Genomic DNA, 21,848 nt, shown 5'->3' with positions numbered 1-21,848 from the left:
TTGAAATAAATGTTTCTGGCAATCAGTGGTTGTTTTCAGAACACACAAATATATATACCCAGTAAACACCCATGTGACGTGAGCGTCGGCAGCAACCTGAAATCCACAAGCATTCCTTCGGCGCTGTGACCACCCATGTATAATTAATGTGGACCTCAGATTGCTACCGCCGCCCGGGTATATATATATATATATATATATATATATATATATATATATATATATATATATATATAATATTAAAACTTAATATTCGATTTTTATTAACTTTTAACTAGTGGTCCATGGCATTGTCTTACCCTTTGAAGACGGGACGGTTTGAAGTAAACTGTACCGTAGTGCCGAGCTCCTGCCGAAAAAAATTGCCAACGCATATTTTTGGCACTCCAGTTTGGTTTATTAGCATTGAGTTCCTCGGCCATCAACATGTATTTAGGTAAGATACATATAAGCATTACTCGGCTCTAACAACTGCTTTCGCCAAACGTATATTGAAGTTCTTCGGCTAATTTTGATGATGCGCGGTGCTCGTCCTCAGAGGGTTAAGGCAAGTTGCTGCAACTTTCCGTACATTAAATTAAAGTTTATAAAAACTGAAGAAAAATTAGATACCTTTTCAGATTTTTGTATTTTGAACAAATTTGAAAATATTTGAAAACTTATTAATTTTACAAAAACATTTTTATAACTTTGATTTTTTTTTTTTGAAAATTTTGTAATTTTGTGAAGGTTTGTGATACTCATTCATGTTGGTTGATCAGTTTTATCGAAAGTATCTGATTTTGGTCTGTCAAATGGCGTTTTTTAAACTTTTTTTCCTGGATCTCCGAAACCACTGGACCCTACTTTTGAAAAATTATAATCAATCCCGTCAATACAAGTGAAATGCTTATTGAATCATTCAAATAGGATGCTTCGTTATTTCAAAACCTTGAGGGGCGTCCATTAATCATGTGAGCGAGTTTTTAAGGATTTTTGGACCTCCCTCCTCCTTGGTGATACATGGTGATATTCAAAATTACCACCCCCCGCCATAAAACATCACGTGTATTTTTAGTTACGTGATTAAACTAAAATTTTTGATTTTTTTTTGAAAATGTTCGATTTTTTAAAAAAAAAAATCAGTTAAAAATAAATACAAGTGATATCTTACTATACCCCTCCCTTCCCCACGTGATAATTCGTATGTTTTTTGTCAAAACCCCCTCCCCCAAAATACCTCACGTAATTAATGGACGCCCCCTTGATTATAATTTTCTTCATTTTTGCTCCGTGTCCACGAAACGGCTGGACCGATTTTTACCAAAAACTAATCACCACGTTTCCTTATCAATAGGAAGCTAATGCTTTTTGAATATTTCAAATCGGTTGTTTTCTCCCACCATGTTTATTTCCGATTTCAAACCCGATTCCTGCGTGCGCACTTCAGTCTAGCACGAGCCGTCGGCCTGTGCGCTTCGCACATGCGTATTTCTCGTCCCTGTCTTCTTAGTGATTTTTTTGCGATTTTACTTTTATTCTTGCATTTCTAGTCTAAAATTATATCACATGATTGTATTATATTTCTTATGGCGCGAGTGACAAATGTATTTATAACTTGAAGTGTTTGTTTTTTTTTTTAAAAAAAAAAATGGGAGAACGCTCGCGAAGTTGTTCAGGATATTTGGATTTGTATGCGGACGAGGATAATGAATCGACCGCGGTATGTTTATGGAAACAATTATAAATAATGGTATTGATTTATTACATTTGCCAAGGTTGATAAAGCAAATATTATTTAATGCAATATGTTCCAAATTATCAACTAAATTTTTCATGTTTTCAAACGTGTGAGCGCCGTGTCTGTTATTGATTTATAGACTTAGTGACATGAATAGAATTTATTAAAAAAAAACACGTATAATAATCCAATTTGTTTGTTTTTACATTAAATATATTATTAGATGTATTTTAAACGTTTTGATATACAAATTTTATATATATAGTCATTGCCGATTCAAAATTTATTTTAAACTGACAACCCTCCATTTTAATGGTTTTTCATTGAAAGAAACAATAATCATATCGAATTGTTTAATATTATGCATTCAGTTTAAACAAATAGTATATTTAAGTAAAACAAATTGAAAATTTTATCGAAATGAAAGTTAATGATAAAGTAATTATTTAAACATATACATATTGAAATCCATAAACTTTATTATTAGTAGAAGTAAATGAAAAGAAATAAATTAATGTATTTATATAAATACAATTTTAATTGTTGATATTTATTACAAACGGTAAATGAAAACAATTCTAAAAACATTTGTAAATATGTTTACAATCAGAAAATTTTTCAAAAAAAAAAATATATTTACCCAACTTTTCAGTTTTGAATGTTTATTATGGTCAAAGAAATAGTTTTCATAATTTTAAACAATTTGTTTCTAATATCTTATAAACTTATTTATATGTTAAAATATATACATATTAAAAAATAAAACTAAATTTGGTCCTAATTACTTTTATTAATTTAGTTATACAAATATTTAATAAAAAAGTAAAAAAAAAATGCAAATTATTTTGTAAAACAAATGTTTAAAAATGTTTTTTGAATTATAGTAACCAAGAATTAATCAAACACATTTATATATATAAATATATTTGAGTGTGTATGAAAAATATACTCTAAAAAAATTCAACTTTTTATCTTCGATACTATATATAAATATATTAAAATTATCGACATGTAAACAATACAGGTGACTACTTTTTTAATCCCATATAAATACATATATAAATATGTATATGTATGCAAGTGTGAAATTCATATCCGATGATGTTTATATGCATAAAATTTTTATAAACAAAATTCATTATCGAATTGCATTCATTGTATAATTCGATCGATTTCAAACATATATATATATATATATATATATATATATATATATATACACTAGATGACCCGACAGACGTCCTGTACCCACGTCTACAATTTAGGTTCCGATTTTTTTAATATCCTATCCTATACTTTTTAATATCCTATTTAATGTCCTTCCATTTATGCTCTTAATAATCTATATATGTATTGGCAAATGCAGTTTTTATCAGTATATAAAACTCAAAAAAAAAATATAGTATCTGCGGTAAAATTATTGCTTCAATAATTTAGTCTATAATTTTTAGTCTATAATTAATTGTCTTTTGGCAATTACAATTGCTAAGTTACATTTTTCTTTCTAATAATTTAATAAATATTATTACTCAGTATAATTCAGTAAAATAAAGCAAAATACAACATGCATAATCTAAAAAAAAAATTATATGCAATTTTGGATTTATTGCGTTATTTATTAAACTGAATTATATAAAATCATCTGCCAAACATATACTGTTGACTGTATCTTACATTATTTTGATTTCTGGCATATTATACTATAATATTTTCTAGGCTCATAATTTCACCTAAATTCAAATTTCAAGTGAATTGACATTTCTAGCAGATGACAGTTTAAATGTTTTCAATGCCAAACAATGATAATTGGTTTTTTGTAATTTTTGTCATTTATTTCTACAATTTACTGTAGTTTTATAATTCCTCACATCTTCCCTTGACAAACTCTAAAAATATTTATCAAAATCCGAATAACCGTTTAGGAGGAGTATCAATTCATACATCCGTATACATATATATATATATGTATACATATATATTTATATATAATTCAGTTATCATAAATTTATTTAATTAATAATTAGATTTCCGTTTGATAATAAATGCAATTTCCTCTCTTACGTAATTCCTGTTAGGAGACTGTTTTACGGACATTGTTTTTATCATATTTTATCGTCTTGGTTGTTTATTATATAAATTTATTGAATTTGTCCAAATGTACTTTATAGGATGAACAAATAGTTTATAAGTTATCTACTATATAATGTATAAATGAAAGTAGAATTTTGTTAAACAGGTTTTAGAGTAGACTGAGCTGTTACAGGGATTTGTGGTGTTTTATGAAGCCGTATTATTTATAAATTATTATTGAAAACAAGTTTTTGTTCAACATTTATATTAATTGAATGGTATAGTTATAACAAATTGTATAGATAAAATAAATGTAATTTTTGGTTTGTGCATGTTGCGTTTCACGAGTACCAAACTGAACTTTAATCTGCATATATATATTACAGTTCGAGAAATTTTCAGCAATTTTCATTTTCAAACGCTGTTTATATGTATACCAAAATACTATTAAACAATGATATAGACAATTTAATTTAATACACATTTTCCGAACACATCATTTCATATATACCGATTGGTTTAAAAGTTACAAGAAATATTGTAAATGCAAAATTCAGTCGCATCAGTTAAAGATGATACCATGATTGGTTAATAGTGCATAATAACATTACGAGCATTAATTAATGATTTAATTAATTATACTAAATATATGCGTTCACATTTATGTATGGATGTATGTATGTATATAATTGTATTATTTTTTACTAATGAAGATCCGCTAAGCCAATTATCACCTTGGAAATAGAAAAAATGTAGGTTTTTACAGATTTTACGCAAAGTGTAATTTCGGACGTGTGAATTGTGCAAAATTGATTCCTTAATGGCTTTTTCTAAAATGAAATATATTTATATTACACAGATTGCAAAAATGGGTGACTGGTTGCTAGTCTAATTACCCGTACCTGCCTTGGGAAATTGTATTTCCTAAACTTTCTATAGTATATATATATATATAATATAATATATATATATATATATATGTAAATATTAATATATTATTTGACGTGAAAACAATTATTACAACGTGCGTCATACATTATCGTGAGTCACTTTGCAAAGAAAACATTTACATAAATCTTACTGCAAATATTATGTACGATCGATGTTCAAGTTTTTTCCCTAAATACACCGATTATTTTTGCGGTTTAATATATTCGAATTGAAATGCAGTGGTACAAACGGTGCGTCCTGAAGAGCTCATTAAATTCGGTAGGGTTGTAAAATCATACATTTTTTTTGTATATTTGATAAGTTTTCATTAGATTTTTTATGAGTGATAAAAATAAGAATTTCAAGACACACCAAAATTACAATCTTAGAAATTAAAAATTTTAGTACGAATATGCACATGTGTTCTGTAAAGTTCATTAGAATCGGTATTAGTAAGGACTGCAAGTTTATGTAGAACACATTTTGATGTTTTATAATGCACTGGGTTAACAGTCATATTTGCGAAAAACAATCATTTTTAATTTGCAAAATTATTTTTTTGTATATTTGATAAGTTTTCATATTTTTTTTGTATATTTGATAAGTTTTCATTAGATTTTTTATGAGTGATAAAATAAGAATTTCAAGACACACAAAATTACAATCTTAGAAATTAAAAATTTTAGTACGAATATGCACATGTGTTCTGTAAAGTTCATTAGAATCGGTATTAGTAAGGACTGCAAGTTTATGTAGAACACATTTTGATGTTTTATAATGCACTGGGTTAACAGTCATATTTGCGAAAAACAATCATTTTTAATTTGCAAAATTAAATTTAAACCAGTGGTGTATAATATCGTGCCTTGAGGCAAATTGCTGCAACTACCTTTACCGAATTAAAATTTTGAAAATCTGAATTATTTTCGATATTAAAAACATTTTCTGGAGTTCAAAAAAAAAATTAAATATTTTTTTCTTTTCCCAAAAAACAATGGTTTCGCAAAAACAAGCAGACAGTATTTTGAATCATTCAAATCGGATTCTAATTTCTCTCAAAAACTGCCATTTTTTTGCACATGTTGCTCCGTGTCTCTAAAACGGCAGTACCCTTTGCCAAAAACTAATCAGCACATCTTCCTAGGAATCGAATGTTATTTGAACTATTCAAATCGGTTGATCCGTGCGCCAGAAAACGTGGACGAAAAATTGTATCCATACATACATACAAACACACGCACACGCGCACACACACATCCATTTTTTCTAAGGTATGTTCAGAACATTCAAAACGTGAAAATATGCAAAAATTTCAATTTCGATTTTTGGACTTACCATACGAGAAGTTAATTAAATATTACCAACAAGTAAGTAAGTTGATTGAAATTTGTGCAGAATATATATGTATATATATATATATATATATATATTTCAATTTATAAATTGTTCTATAATTTATTCCGATTGTTACGCTGCCATACGTAAACGTTCGCGTACCGTGAATGTTAAATAGTTGGAAACTCTCTGCCTGAAAAAAAAACACATTTTATTTGCCTCTCCTCCTTCCTTGTCAATATATTAAACTATAGTTTGCAGTACCTAATATAATACTCTTGTCCAAATTAAATCTGATCCAGTTTCCTGCAGATAATACTGTCCTTTCCTTCCTTTTTTGTCGTTTTGCTGGTCCTCGAAATCCTCCATATGTAGCATTTAATCATGAAAGAACCTTAACGTTCTTGTATCTAATTCGCATTCTAGTTTTTTCAATCATTCTGTGGCAGTCTTTTCCAAATATGAGTCCGATCTGATTTTCTTCAGAGTCCTTCTCTTTACTATTTTTTACAATACTTCTTTATTATGACTACTTTTTATGAAACTTCTTTATTCAGTTTTATCATTGAACGACTGCACCAATATAAAAAATTTTTTGAGCTCGCCCGTAGGTAAGCGGTTAAGAGCGACGGGACTTGTTTCAGAGGTCCCGGGTTCGATACCCACTTCGAGCAGCCTGTTGTCAGGCAGCAGTGACAACGATTTTCACTTGGAAATATAGATAGCAATATGTTTCCAAGTGAAAATAGCCCTCACCCGGCATTGTTGCACCATACTTGCCCTATTACAGAGATTGTAATAAAAAATTATCATACAGAGATGTGACAACTGTTTGGGTTGTCATCTGTAATAAAACATCGCCCGTAGGTAAGCGGTTAAGAGCGACGGGACTTGTTTCAGAGGTCCCGGGTTCGATACCCACTTCGAGCAGCCTGTTGTCAGGCAGCAGTGACAACGATTTTCACTTGGAAATATAGATAGCAATATGTTTCCAAGTGAAAATAGCCCTCACCCGGCATTGTTGCACCATACTTGCCCTATTACAGAGATTGTAATAAAAAATTATCATACAGAGATGTGACAACTGTTTGGGTTGTCATCTGTAATAAAACAAACGTAGTTTGTTAGATATTAATCAAAACAGCTCATAGATCCCATAAGTTCTGATCGCTGTTCAAATAAAATTTAAAAAAAAATTAAAAAATTGTAAGCCTTGCATATTCTCAAAATAATCTGTAACGATTTTTTAAATATAAAAACCGTTCAATAGATATTATTTAAGAATTATACTGATTAGTTTTTGGTAAAATCTGCTGTGCCGTTTCTTTGTAAATTATTGTTGGAAAAACTTCGACGATTTTGATCAAATTATTTATGATGATCAGGTTCATAATCTTGAAATATTTTGGGCATAGAAAAAGTGTGTTAATTATAGGAATTTGGATTTTTTTAAATTTCAATCGTCTCAATTTAGAAGTTGCTAAATCTCAACTCGTACTGATTATGTACTTTGGTTCAAGAGACTACAAAACTCTTGAGAAAGTTTATGCAAGGTACTAGAAGGTACGATCTTACGATTCCATATCTCTGATCATTATAGAAAGCCAAGTACCTAATGTAGCATTTTACCAGTTCAGTAAATATTTACATGTGTGTAGGTGTGTTTGTTTGTGTTATTCTATTTACATGTCCATTGATGTGGAACAAAGCAGTTTAGAGAACTTTCACATATACCACGAAGAAGAAGAGATTGCGTTCACAATCAGCAGGTTTTCATAACCATCTTGTCAAATGCGTGGATTGCGTAACGACGCATAAATTTTACTGATATTTGCGACATAAGATTTCAGTTTTTGAATATAAAACACAATATTAAGAATAATGATTTCAACATTGCGAAGTCTATTTGCTATGAAAGTTTATTTGTTATCTTCTATATATATAAAAATAAGTCGGGTTTTCCTTCCTGACGAAATAACTCCAGAACGCACGAACCGATTTCGCCAATTTTGCATTCCTTGGAAAGGTCTCGGGCTCCGCAAGGTTTATAGCTAAGAAAATTAGTGGTGCATGGCATCGTGCCTTAATGCAAGCTGCTGGAACTTCACGCACCGTATTTAAAAATTCGAGTAATGACATTAGTGAGAATTATCAGAATTATGCTTGGTTAAGTCAACGAGCAATTCTTGCCGCAAAGAATAATGATGTACACGCACTGAATTTCACCATTCAATCAAAAATTACTGGCGATTTGGTGACATACCAATGATTCCGACTGGTCTTCCGTTTGACTTCAAACGATTGCAATTTCCAGTTTGCTTTGTGTTCGCAATAACAAGTCGCAAGGCCAATCGCTTAGTGTTTGCGGGATAAATTCCAAATAGATTATTTAGAAAATCATTGTTTTTCACATGGGCAGTTATACGTTGCCTGTTCACGAGTTGGAAAACCATCCGCTTTGTTTGCGTTAACGTCAGACCAAAAAACAAAAAATGTGGTTTACCAAAGAGCACTTCAATGAAACGGATAATTTGCGGATTCACTTTCATTTACTTAGAGAACTTCAACTAAAAAACACTTCATTTTTGTAATCGAAATAAATTCATTACTGTTGTATAATAAAATCAAATTATTCCTTTTCAAATATAAAACAAACAAAAAATTTCTTCATCTTTCCCACGAAACCATCTGGTGGCGAAACGGGGTTTGCTAGTATATATATATATATATATATATATGTGTGTGTGTGTGTGTATATATCTACTACATTACATGTTCTTCCATCCCGCAGGCTCAAATCTTGGAGCGTGTGCAGAACGACAGGGTGGCGGTCACCCGTCCAGACGAGGACAGACGGAGGAGGACCATCATCGTAGAAAGGAGGCCCGAGGACGGAAGCTACGGATTCACTTTACAAAGCTACGGGATACACTACAGGAGACAAAGGGAAGTAGAGATGATCACCTACGTCGACTACGTGGAGTACGACGGACCGGCTTACAAAGCAGGTGAAAAAATGGATTAGAAATTGGGAAATGGAGGAAGCTGGTTTGTTTTGTTGGAAGTCTACTCGACGACAGCTTGTGCTTGCCTAGTAAATCGTAAAGTTTCCAGTAAACAACAACCAGTAATGATTCAGTTTTAGTATTTTTAACAAATGTTGAGCGAAAGAGAATGTTGTTTTGCATCGAATGAGTTAGGCAAAGAGCTGGTAGAAAAATTTGTGTAGAAATGAGATAGTGTGACAGCTAGTCGTAAAAAGTATTAATCGACAATTAAAACATTTAATTATTTATTATTTATTTACAAAAAAAGGACGCGTTTCACTAGTTTTTTTTCTGACTATTAGTTATTGAACTGGTGTTATCATATAGCATTTAGTTAAATCGAGCACAGTATATCTTTTTATATAAAGTATGTGAAACAAAATTTATATAATAATAAAATTACCACTAGCTTTTTAGTTAAGATGTTGAATTACATTTGCAATTGGCCTATATTTTATTTTTATAAAAAACTTGTGAAATTAATTACGCATCGTTATAATACTTTATTATAAATTTAGATATTATAAAAATACATTTTTTAGGTATGCGAGAGGGTGATGTGATTTTATCAATAAATGGAACTGATATGGAAAAGGCTGATCACAAATCATTGGTTGCTTTCATCAAAAGCTGTGAGTCTAGGATGAGAATAGTTGTCCTATTTGAAGACTGCGTCAGAAAGGTGAAACAATAAGTTAAAATAATAAAATACTGAAGCCTTATTTACCATCTACTGTCTATTATCAGGTGGAGCTCCATATCAGATACATCCAACTCCAAGGAGTCCTTCAGAACAAAATGGCAGAACTGGATCGTCTGTGCGCTCGTGAAAGAGAAATTGTGGAAGGAAAATGGAAAACTCATTCCCTCCCAGCACGAAAGAAAAATTCCAATCACAATTCGTCCGTGGTTGAAAATGGTTTGGTGGAAAATGGAAGCTATAGCAGGCCGGCCCTGTCTACGGAAGATGTTGCTAAGATTCCCCCAGTTACTTTGGCATATAGATATTTAGATTCGGATTATAGAACGTATGTGCTGAGACCTGGAAATTCTGAGAACTTTAGGTAAATGTTTAATACGTCTCTTCTAACTTTAATAGAAATTTATAATTACTATATCTTTCACAGTTCATCGAGTGATCATCAACCTCGTACCAGGAGTGAACACAGGAAATCAAGTCAATCATCTTCGACTCGAAGTTCTGCTGTTATTGGAAGTGTTAATAAAACTTGTAATCCTTGCAGGTATGGCTAAAAAAATTGATTTCTAATTATTCAGATTTTTTACTTTATTATTATGATTTTTCAGGCGAGATACTAAAGATGTTGATGCTGATGAAACTGCAAGTTTAGAAGCTTACGATTTAGCTAGTTTGTGCTGCGATGGAAGATGTGTTCCTACAAGAAGAAAGCATAGGCATCATCATCATTCTCACAATCACAGACATCAACATAGACAAAAAGATAAAGTATGTAATAGGATCTTTTCACTTGCAAAAAATTATGTTTACATATAATTATTTTTCCAGGACAAAGTGAATTCAGTAGAGCGTCCTCCACGACCAAAATCTCAAGTGACAATCACTAAACCCAGGCATTTTCATTTAGGAAACGGTCTGGTCAGTCAATGCAGTTTGCACAGTTGTGCCTCTGTAGACACTTCAAGATCAGGGCATTCTTGCACAACATCTTTAAGTACAGATACATTATATTCGGAACCTTTTAACCCAGCAGATCCACCACCAGTACGACATCATTCTGTTAAATCGCGACCAGGGTCTTGTCGTAGCAACAGGTATAGTGTAGCCAATCCTTCAAATGCACCCGTCTATACAACTACTCATTATGTGCAAGCAAAACCTTCAAAATCTTGGGATAACTTAACAGCTAAAGCTTTTGGTGGTTATGGTTATGGTTATGGGTATTTGGATACAATAAAACAGCATAAAAGAGTCTTAGCTGATAAATGTCATTCCCATAACCATAATGGTGAACATTACTTTTATGAAAATCGTTATGTCCATCCGACGAAATCAACAGAGAGTCTTTTAGGCAACAGTTTCAATCCAAATGGATCTTATACCAGAATATCATGCGAGTTTTTGGATAATCCCAGTTGTCAAAATGGTTTGGTTGTCATGCAAAGTGATAAAGAGCCACAGAAAGAATTTTATTCCATTGTACCAAGATCTCAAGCTAATATTGCTACCAGCTCAGAGGTCACCAGACTATAACATTGGCATTTATAGTCATTTTACAAGTGAGATATATTATTTTAGTAAAATCCAAAATTTTAACATATTATTAATCCTAAAAATTTCTCAACAATTATATGTTGGTGACATGATGCAGATTATTCATTTTTTTATATAATTGATTAGTTAGTGTACTATTTATTATTAATATTTTGGCTCAGCAGAGCATGTAAGTCTTAAAAATTGTCATAATTCTATTTGATATTTTTAGAATGAAATGTTGCCAAATTTTATAACTGAAAAGACTTGTTTCGGCTTCATATTTAATATATTATTTTTTATCTGTGACCATTTAGATACTTAATACGAATACATATATATGTTATAGATATTATAATCACCCAAAGATGTAAACGTCAGGTTTTAACCAAATTGAAAATAGGAATATTGTGATAAATATATTTATATAGATATTCAAATGTACTAAACATTTTAGATAAGTTTACATTCTTTACCACACACACACACACACATACACAGATATATATATATATATATATATATATATATATATATATATCGTAAATATAGTTGGAATTTGTTGATATTTATATTAAATATTAATATTTTAATTTTTAATTAGTTCTTATTATTGATAAGTTTTACATCACAATGTTTAACTATCAATTTGTGTTATAGTTAATATAAATACTTAAATTTAAATTTAAATTTAAATAAAATATGGTGAGTAGTTTATGTTTGATATGATATATGATAAATAATCAAAATTATAAAAATACTTGCTAACGTTTTTATGTTAAGTCTGTCGATATGTCAATATCAAATAGATATTAAAGATTTATAGCAAATGTGTATATATTTGTAGCTATATTTGGATTGTGATTTATTTTTAAGTTAATATATGATTTGCTAATAAAATACCGAAAGTAAAATATTATATACGTATTTTTAGTAAATAGTTTAAACCTTTACCCTGAATACTAAAAGAATTCAATTTGAAAATAACTGTTATTTATTGTGCAGTTTGCAACATTTATTACTGTAATAACAATTTGTACGTTGGTAACAATACATGTTGACAGTTCTTTACGAACATGGCTGAGGTTATTCACCATGCTTCAATATTATTTTATGCTTGAAACCATATTACTTTGTTTACTAAATAATTATGTCAGGATTTAGTACATCAGAAGACGTAAGTCTTCATAAAAATGTAGAAGACTGCGATAGTATTCAAGAGACAAAATTAGAAGACGTCGAGGAACTATATGAAATACAAAAATGTTCAGATTGGATTAACACAAATAAATTCGTCACAGTTTGCCTACAATTTCCAGATAAATTACTTATAGACACTAGTCAGATACTTTTACAGTTGAAACAAAAAGTTACAAGTAAATTGTACATTTTGGGTGATACTTCTTATGGGAGCTGTTGTGTTGACGAAATTGCTGCTGAACATGTAAAATCAGATGCAATAATACATTATGGACATGCTTGTCTAAGCTCTTCAAAAAGATTACCTGTACTGTATATATTTGATAAAAAGTCTTTGAATGTAGACAAATTTATAACTGAATGGAAATCAAGTTTTCGGGATGTTAAAACTAAAGTTGTACTTTTTTATGATGTAAAATATTACCATTGTATAGGTAAAATAGCAGAATATTTAAAAGATTATGAGAATCTTATGATTAGTCAATTAGCACTCAATGATTTATCAGGAAAGCATGCGCTTGGACGGTGTTTTAATGAACCCTTGCAAGATGATTTTAAATATGTTTATATAGGAAGCGATGATCAATCCTTTTTCAATTTATCAGTTACATACAATTTAAAAGAATGTCTTGTATATGATGATGATAAATTTAAACATGTATCTCCAGTTGACTCACGATGGTTGAAAAGAAGAATGTACTTGGTTGAAAAATGTAAAGATGCTAAAACTGTTGGTATATTAATTTGTACCTTAGCTTTAAATGGATACTTAGAAGCTATAGAGTATATTCAGAAATTATGCAAAGACTGGAATAAAAAATCTTATATAATATCAGTAGGTAAACCAAATTCAGCTAAACTAGCTAATTTTCCAGAAATTGATATATTTGTTCTCATTAGTTGCCCAGAGAATACAATTTATAATGATAGAGACTTTTATAAACCTATAATTACAGTATTTGAATTGGATTTGGCACTGAATCCTTCCAGGACAAGAGATGACGTATCGTACATTGTTGATTTTCCTCAACTGCTACCAAATGGTACATTTTTTAAAGCATATGATACTAAACACTTAAAAATTAATGACATTAGTCTTGTCACTGGACAAGTACGAATACTATCAACTGAAGACAACATTTCCTCATCTTCTACAAATGCTGTAGGACTATGTAGCAATAAGGACTTAGTTTTGAAAGACTCAGCTTTATCAGAAAGATCTTGGACTGGTTTGGAACAAAAATTGGGTGAGACACAGCCTCAATTGGCCGTTCCTGGTCGTCGTGGGGTTCCTATGTCTTATTCTGAAATGCTTCCAAATAAATAACATTATTCATATAATAAAGTATTCATTATGGACAGAACTATGATTAATATTTGCAATTTTTTTATTACATATGTTCTACACTGAAGTGGACACTTAATGCTGTACTATTTTGAAATAGGTAAATTTAATCCTGCCAACTTCATTAATACAGGTGAAATATTTCACAAATTTGCACAAAATTTGTAATGATTTCTTTGACAAGCCAGACTTTGAACTAAAACTATACATCAACATTTTGTACTCAAAGAGAAATGAATTTTATATATGGAATGATATAGAAAATTTCAAGAAAAGTATGTTTTTTTCTCAAAATTTAATGCCTGACAAGTTAATGCCAACAACTAAAACTAGTAATAATAATAGTAATATAAATAATCTATTTATATTTTTAATTTTTTACTATTAACTAATGAACAACATTTTGTAACACACAAAGATATAACTTGATGTACAAATTATAGACAGTGGAAATGAAATAGTATGTAATTATTTTGTATATAGTTTTACATATAATAAATGAATTCAAAAATTATTTATTATGTGTTCGTTTGTAATTGAATTTATTTATTGAAACTATAATCCATATCTTTAAGAGATGGCAGCATTACGGGTCGATAATAGAAATATCTAGAAACGTTCTCAGTTCTCAGAAAATACGAGAAAATTTCAGGTTATGGCAGTCGATTTAGGATTCAATCTCACGTTTATTTGACATTAGATACATCAATTTAATATTAAAACGCTGTGAAGTCTCTTTATTAGAAAATCAGCACGTCTAATTGCCATTCTGTGCATTTTGCAGGACATTTACCATATAATTGATCGTAAAAAGTGCGTTTAATTTGTTGTCGATTGTTTGCATTAAATTATGGCTAAATGGGGCGAAGGCGATCCACGCTGGATTGTGGAGGAAAGACCAGATGCAACGAATGTTAATAATTGGCATTGGACTGAGAAAAATGCAAGTCCTTGGTCTAAAGATCGCTTAAAAGAATTATTGAAGAATCTAAAAATTGAACGGGACGACATGTCTTGCGTCATTAGCGAAGTGGAGACGTTAGAAGGCGAAGCATCCGCAAATAATAGAAAAGGTAAATTGATTTTCTTCTACGAATGGGATATTGTGTTAAAATGGCAAGGCACTGTTGGTGATGGTGAAAGCATTGAAGGCAAAGTTAAAATTCCTAATTTGTCCGAAGAGAATGATGTGTCCGAAGTAGATATATCAATTTCAGTTAAATCTACTGGTTCTGACGCCGATAAACTCAAGACTTTCATGTACAATGTTGGACGTGAAGAAATACGCAACAAACTCGGTTTGTATGTAAGTTCTTTGAAAGAAGAATTTTCTAAAGGCATGATACTACCAAGAAAGGATGACCCTAAAATCAAACCTGATGCCGTATCTAGTATTACCAGTGGATTTAATAAAAAAATTGATATGGTACCTATTGAATCCAATAAATCATCTCCCTGCACTATTGATGTTACTACTATAAATCTCAAACATAAATTTCAATGTAAAGCACAAGAATTTTATGATGCCATGACTAGGATAGAAATGGTGACAGCGTTCACAAGAGGCGCTGTACAATTAGATGCTTCCAAAGGTGGTAATTTTAAAATGTTTGGCGGTAATATAACTGGAACTTTCCAGGAATTGGTGCCAGCTAAAAAAATAGTGCAGACCTGGAGATACAAACAGTGGCCTGAAGGGCATCATTCCAAAGTTACAATTGATATTGATGAGAAAACCGATCATACTGAAGTAACCATTACACAAGTAGGTGTTCCTAAATCTGAAGTTGAAATCACGACTGCTAATTGGGAACGGTATTACTGGGAGAGCATGAAACGAACATTCGGATTTGGGGCCTTCTTCACATAGACACAAGAGACGATTATTCTAGCTTTGAATTAATTTATAACAGATAATATTAAATACATTTTGAAAATGTTTGGTATCAAATTATTGATATGTCAATGTTCTTGCTAATATGTTATAGTAATGTATTGCAAATAAAATAAACTGAGGCTGTTTTTCCTTAAGGAGAGTTTGTCTTAAATATAATGTAAATAAATAGTATATATACGTATATATATATATATATATATATATATATATATATATATTATAAAATTTTGTGATATGAGTGTAACAAATATTAAATGTTAAATATGAACACTACACACTCAGATTTTCAACACTTTATTTGGTAATTATATATAATATGTATGTATATATATATATATATATATATATATATATATAATATGTATGTTTGAATATAAATAATAATAATGTTTGTTTATTTATTAGCAAGATTTTAGCTATTTAAATATTATTAATCTAAGTTTATCTTTAGTATTAATTTCTACACTTTTATATTACTTTATTTTTATAATAATTTAATATATTATTTTATTTTTATAATATATTATTAGTATTAGTTTTTACACGTTTATAATATAATTTTAAATGCTGTAATTATTGCATTTCAAATTTCGAGCCAAAATTTTATGTGGTATATGGCAACACTGTCGTGCCATTTTTTATGGTTGATACTTGTTCGTGCTGTAGAATATTTCCAAAATGTCTAAAAATTTACAAAACTTATTGTAAATATTGTTCAGTAATTAATAGTTGGATATCTGAGTTAATTACTAAATAAAAGTTTTTATTAAACACGTATGATAATTAAACAAAGAAACCCGTGTAAGAGATGTGAATTGAATTGAAGCAGATCAGTACCGATTTAAGTTGTTTTAAGTTTTATATTGGACGACCTTAAGTTCTTCATGGGTGACATAAATAAAATTGTGGGCTCAAAGCTCCGTGATTCTCACTTTAATTCATTGGTCAAAACGATGAAGAAAAATAAACCGCATTCGATAATTAGTGATCACACGCTCGTACCAAGAGTACGTCAAGTAAGTAACCGGTCATAATAATTGTATTTAACTAAATTATACATAGTAAATTGTGTATAATTTTTTTTTTAATAAATTAACGCTTGAACTTGTATTCCTTGTAACAAATATTCTTTTGTAGTATTTGGAGGATCACTTGGATCAAACATACGTAGATGTGCCATCCATGACTCAGTACCTTCGAAACAAATATGTAGAGTATAGTAGAAGGAAAGAAGGACCTTTTCGCTACATGGTTGAGCTTGGTATTTGTAACATATTATTTATTTAATGTATTATCAAAAATGTCCTTTTGGAGAATGTAATTATAGAGATGGAACATGAAATCTTTTCTAGAAATTATATTCATATTGATTTTGTGTATATCAGCCATTTATATTTAAGTTCATTGTTTCAGCTTATAAAACTGTGCTACACAATTATGGTTTGGACAGTTCCTCATCAGATAAAGGATTATCTGATGATGATTTGCACATGATTGAGGTACATACAAGATTTTAATCTCTCAAAAATTATTTTCTATTAATTAATTTTATATTTAAGGAAGTACCTGTTAGTAATGCAGTTAAAAATACAATTGACAACCTGTATTCCAGGCCGACACAAAAGTATGTACTTATTGTAATATTTATCATTTATAATATTAATACGCAGATACTTATTTAGTTTTAGCCAACCATCAACAGAGTTGGAAAATAGCGAACTTATTGATATTAGTGATTCTACAGATGAAGAAAGTGGACAGATTACTAGTTGCAATAGAAGTACTAAAATGGTTCCGGCTACTGATCCAATTGCTAAGAGAATGAAATATAATTTACCAGGTATTTATTATTAATAATATTGTTTGTGGGACAGCAGATTTATCTATATACATCTATTTCTTTTATTTTACATTTTATGAAGTATTTTGAATGTTTTTATATTATGTTTTATAGATCTGAATATCATGCAAGTACCAAATCCAGGCAAAACTTCTAATACAACCAATAAATCTGATCAGACAAGGGCTCCAAAGGATAATGGTTATCCAGAGAGTTCAAATAATGTTAGCAAGAAAAGAAAAACTCCTGACAGAGCTGAAAATAAACAGAAGAAAAGGAAATTTGATGAGATTGTGACGGATTCAAAAGTTTCATTCTGTGATGTTGGTGGAATTGAGCATATATTAAAGGTAACTGGTCACATACACTAAACTAACGTATGCTAATTATTAACATGAATATTTTATTGTTTAGGATCTTTGTGATGTTCTGTTGCATATAAAACATCCAGAAATCTATCAGGAACTAGGAGCACGACCACCAAGAGGTTTTTTATTGCATGGACCACCTGGTTGTGGTAAAACACTTCTAGCGCATGCTATTGCTGGGGTAATCATCAATATATTATCTGACACATAATATATTCTTCTATTTATCTTATTATTTTTTCTACTGTTTAGAAACTTGATTTTCCAATGATAAGCATAGCATCTACTGAATTAGTTGCCGGTGTTTCTGGAGAAACAGAAGAAAGGATTCGTGAGGTGTTTGAGCAAGCCTCTTGTCTAGCTCCTTGTGTTCTGTTTTTTGATGAAGTTGATGTGATTTCATCAAATCGTGTTAATGCTCAAAAGGATATGGACCGACGGATTGTATCACAATTGATTAGTAGTATTGATGGGTTAGATAATAAAGAAGGAGTGAATCAGGTAAACAACGTTCAGATGCTTCAATATAAAACTACAATGTGTTGTATTTTAATGTGCAAAATTGTTTAGGTGTTAGTTATTGGTGCAACAAACCGTGTGGACAATTTAGATCCATCTTTACGTAGAGTAGGAAGATTTGACCAAGAAATTTGTCTGGGAATCCCTGACTGCAATTCCAGAGCGAGCATATTGAGGTATTTGTCAAAGTCAAATTAAATTTTTATAATTTTAAATTAATATATATATTTGTTTTCTAGAGTTATTTGCAAAAAATTAAAACTAGAACCAAGTTTCGATTTTGGACTTCTTGCCCAGCTGACTCCTGGTTATGTGGGTGGTGATCTTGTTGCTTTGAGCTATAAAGCAGCTTCCTTTGCTATCAAAAGGTACTGGAATTACATTGTTGGACAATATTCTAAGATTTTTATATCACTACATCTATTCCTACAGGGTATTTTTAGAATTGAAATCTCAGAATGCGGATTCGGTAGTTGAAATTTTAGATGAATCTCAGGATCACTTGGATCATACAGATTTACAAACAAATAAAAAATCAGATGTTGTAGATATAGAAACTCCAACTATTGATTTAGATGATGATGATGATAAGGTGGAATCAACTAATGATGATGTAGTAATTACAAGTTCTTCATCTCCTGGTGAAGAAAACAAAACAGATGATAAAACTTTGAAGCCAGAAGATAGTTCTGAACCACCTAAGAAGGAAACTGATGAGGAGAACAGTTCAAATACCAAAGTTGAATCCTCCAGTGTGGACCAAAAAGAACAAAGTGAAGAAGATAAAACTAATAAACCTGAACCTGAAATCAAAATTGATAATGTTGAGATAAAAATTGATGATGATATTGAGCAAATGTCTGTGGTTAGTAATAATTCAGCTGATAACAATTGTAAAAATGGGGTAAATGAGCCAGCTATTGAGTGGACTTTGCAGGAAATGGAAGCTTGGCTAGATGATCAAGAACCCCTTTTAAATACACAACAATTGAAACATACTTTTATAACAATGCAGGTAAATATTCACAATATATATATATATATATATATATATATATATATATATAATTTTTTCATCCTCTAGGACTTCAGAAAGGCTCTAAAGACTGTCCAGCCTTCAGCAAAACGTGAAGGTTTCATCACGGTACCTAATGTAACCTGGGATGAAGTAGGTTCATTAAAAGACATTAGACAGGAATTACAATTAGCTATTTTGGCTCCAATAAAATATCCAGAAAGACTGCAAGTTCTTGGTTTAACTGCACCCAGTGGCGTTCTGTTGTGTGGTCCGCCTGGTTGTGGTAAAACTTTGATTGCAAAAGCTATAGCAAATGAAGCTGGAATTAATTTTATATCGGTTAAGGGACCTGAACTATTAAATATGGTGAGATAATAATAATATATATATTAATACATTTATATGTCATTTCATTACAATGTTATTTTTCCTCTTTTATAGTATGTGGGAGAAAGTGAAAGGGCTGTGAGACAATGCTTCACACGAGCAAGAAATTCTGCACCATGTGTAATATTTTTTGATGAGTTTGATGCCCTTTGCCCACGAAGATCAGGTTCATCACTGGTACTAAAACTAAAACAAAAATTGCTATTAATTTTCAAGTTAATGTAAATCATTTATAAACTTTTCTCTTTATAGAATGGTGGAGTTTCTTCACGAGTTGTGAATCAATTATTAACAGAAATGGATGGAATTGAAGGCAGGGCTGGTGTGTTTTTAATGGCGGCCACAAACAGGCCTGATATACTGGATCCAGCTGCTTTGAGACCTGGCCGTCTTGATAAAGTTCTTTATGTGGGTTTGCCTACAGCTGAAGATCGATTGGAGATATTGAAAGCAATAACAAAGGTAAAGTGAAAAAATATATTCAGATCCATATATACTATATATATATATATATATATATATATATATATAGATATATATAGATATATATATATATATATATATATATATATATATATATATATATATATATATATATTATATCAATAATATTTCTCTCTAGAATGGCACAAAGCCGAAAATGCATTCTGATGTCAATCTGCAAACAATTGCAAACTCAGACCAGTGCAATGGTTATACAGGAGCTGATTTGGCAGGTTTAGTTCGGCAGGCCAGCATGCAAGCTTTACGTGAATCTATGAGACATAATACTAAAAGTGAAGACAATTCACAGCTGTGTGTTAAACAAAATCACTTTTTGAGCGCTTTAAGTACTCTTAGACCTTCTGTAACATCAGAGGTAATAGCAATAAGTATAAATTAATCTTGTAATACTTACATTACTAATTTTATATGTTAGGATATGTCTCATATACTGAAGTGTTGAATTACAATATCACTTTTTATTTTCCTAGGAGCAAAAGCATTATGAGAAGCTACGTAAGAAATACACCTCATGTGGGGATGTTGGTGCAGACGGTGACACTTTTATTGAACCAATGGACGATTCATAAATTTAAGCATTTAATTAATTTTAAATGAAAATGAATAAATACACCACACCTCATTATATATTATTTTTAGTATGGATACCTATTGTTGGATAAATGTGATTGTTTTATTATTAGTAATGTCAATTCTTTTTTATTATTTACTTAACAAGAATATTTTAATTAGAATGTAAATTTATTTTGATGAAATATATAAACTTAAATTGTTTAAAATTGAAGTATATATCTAAATATTGAAGTATAAATCTAAACATTTCTATTTTTTACTCCCTGGGCAAAAAATGAATAACCTTCTCATTCTTGAACGCCCTGCCAGAATATTGGAAAAGATCCCTAGAATCAAATGGAATCATCATCAATCCCCCCAGTGTGATACTTTATTTTTTTTTAAATTTAACATTATGTCCGGTGCTAGATCTTGATCATTCGTTCATAGTCATCGTCATCGTCAATACATTCGCAGAATGTCCTAAGTATTCGTCGGAAATTTCGAACTCTCATGGCTTAAACTAGGGCTTAAACGGTTGGAGCCCTAGACTCTCCTCTGTAATGCGGCATTCTGAAAGACCCGGTTGGAATCTCAGGGATGACAATTGCGATTTTTCATTGAACTTAAATAATAAATTAAATTCAAACGTTGGCGATCATTGATTACAATTCAAAGTTCTACGAATCATAGCATTCCAATTGGAGTATCATAACGCGTTATTACAATTTTAAGATAATAATTCAATTTTAATGTTACTATATGGTTACTATTTCATTCATTTGGTATGAGTTGATCTGCCAGGAGAACAGATACATTTCAATTTGCCAAAATTGACAATTCTTGTCGTTTCGAACGATCATCTATTAGATAATGTGAATAT

The 21,848-nt window shown here is 30.4% G+C and overlaps 4 protein-coding genes across 5 annotated transcripts; all 4 read left to right on the top strand.

Moving 5' to 3' along the window:
- The first annotated feature begins 1,451 nt into the window (after positions 1-1,451).
- On the top strand, positions 1,452-11,810 carry LOC113377058. The gene is made up of 7 exons (XM_026617237.1): positions 1,452-1,702; positions 8,847-9,063; positions 9,645-9,784; positions 9,850-10,166; positions 10,230-10,346; positions 10,411-10,570; positions 10,631-11,810. Exons 1-7 carry the CDS (start codon positions 1,631-1,633, stop codon positions 11,333-11,335), a joined length of 1,728 nt encoding a protein of 575 aa, XP_026473022.1. The 5' UTR covers positions 1,452-1,630; the 3' UTR covers positions 11,336-11,810.
- Positions 11,811-12,419: 609 nt separating this feature from the next.
- Positions 12,420-14,195, top strand: LOC113363267 (2-(3-amino-3-carboxypropyl)histidine synthase subunit 2). The gene has a single exon (XM_026605757.1). The coding sequence runs from the start codon at positions 12,486-12,488 to the stop codon at positions 13,860-13,862; it is 1,377 nt and encodes a 458-aa protein (XP_026461542.1). The 5' UTR covers positions 12,420-12,485; the 3' UTR covers positions 13,863-14,195.
- A 291-nt stretch (positions 14,196-14,486) lies between these two features.
- Positions 14,487-15,892, top strand: LOC113375814 (activator of 90 kDa heat shock protein ATPase homolog 1). Its single transcript, XM_026615764.1, has one exon. It carries the CDS (start codon positions 14,731-14,733, stop codon positions 15,748-15,750), a length of 1,020 nt encoding a protein of 339 aa, XP_026471549.1. The 5' UTR covers positions 14,487-14,730; the 3' UTR covers positions 15,751-15,892.
- A 562-nt stretch (positions 15,893-16,454) lies between these two features.
- On the top strand, positions 16,455-21,092 carry LOC113363255 (nuclear valosin-containing protein-like). Of its 2 annotated transcripts, none has more exons than XM_026605745.1 (16): positions 16,455-16,793; positions 16,915-17,038; positions 17,191-17,276; positions 17,337-17,401; positions 17,460-17,617; positions 17,732-17,967; positions 18,032-18,166; positions 18,238-18,486; positions 18,556-18,680; positions 18,744-18,872; positions 18,937-19,519; positions 19,589-19,888; positions 19,964-20,086; positions 20,162-20,371; positions 20,532-20,768; positions 20,884-21,092. In XM_026605745.1, exons 1-16 carry the CDS (start codon positions 16,662-16,664, stop codon positions 20,980-20,982), a joined length of 2,991 nt encoding a protein of 996 aa, XP_026461530.1. In that variant the 5' UTR covers positions 16,455-16,661; the 3' UTR covers positions 20,983-21,092. The 2 variants fall into 2 exon arrangements, with proteins under 2 accessions (XP_026461530.1, XP_026461529.1); XM_026605744.1 differs by having other exon boundaries at positions 17,448-17,617.
- Positions 21,093-21,848: the final 756 nt, after the last annotated feature.

The sequence above is a fragment of the Ctenocephalides felis genome, unplaced genomic scaffold (assembly GCF_003426905.1).
Source record: "Ctenocephalides felis isolate EL2017-DRISC unplaced genomic scaffold, ASM342690v1 CF-g0.4_SCAFFOLD_00845, whole genome shotgun sequence".
In the NCBI taxonomy this organism is placed as follows: Eukaryota; Metazoa; Arthropoda; class Insecta; order Siphonaptera; family Pulicidae; genus Ctenocephalides; species Ctenocephalides felis.
This window is presented reverse-complemented; position numbering and strand designations above follow the sequence as displayed.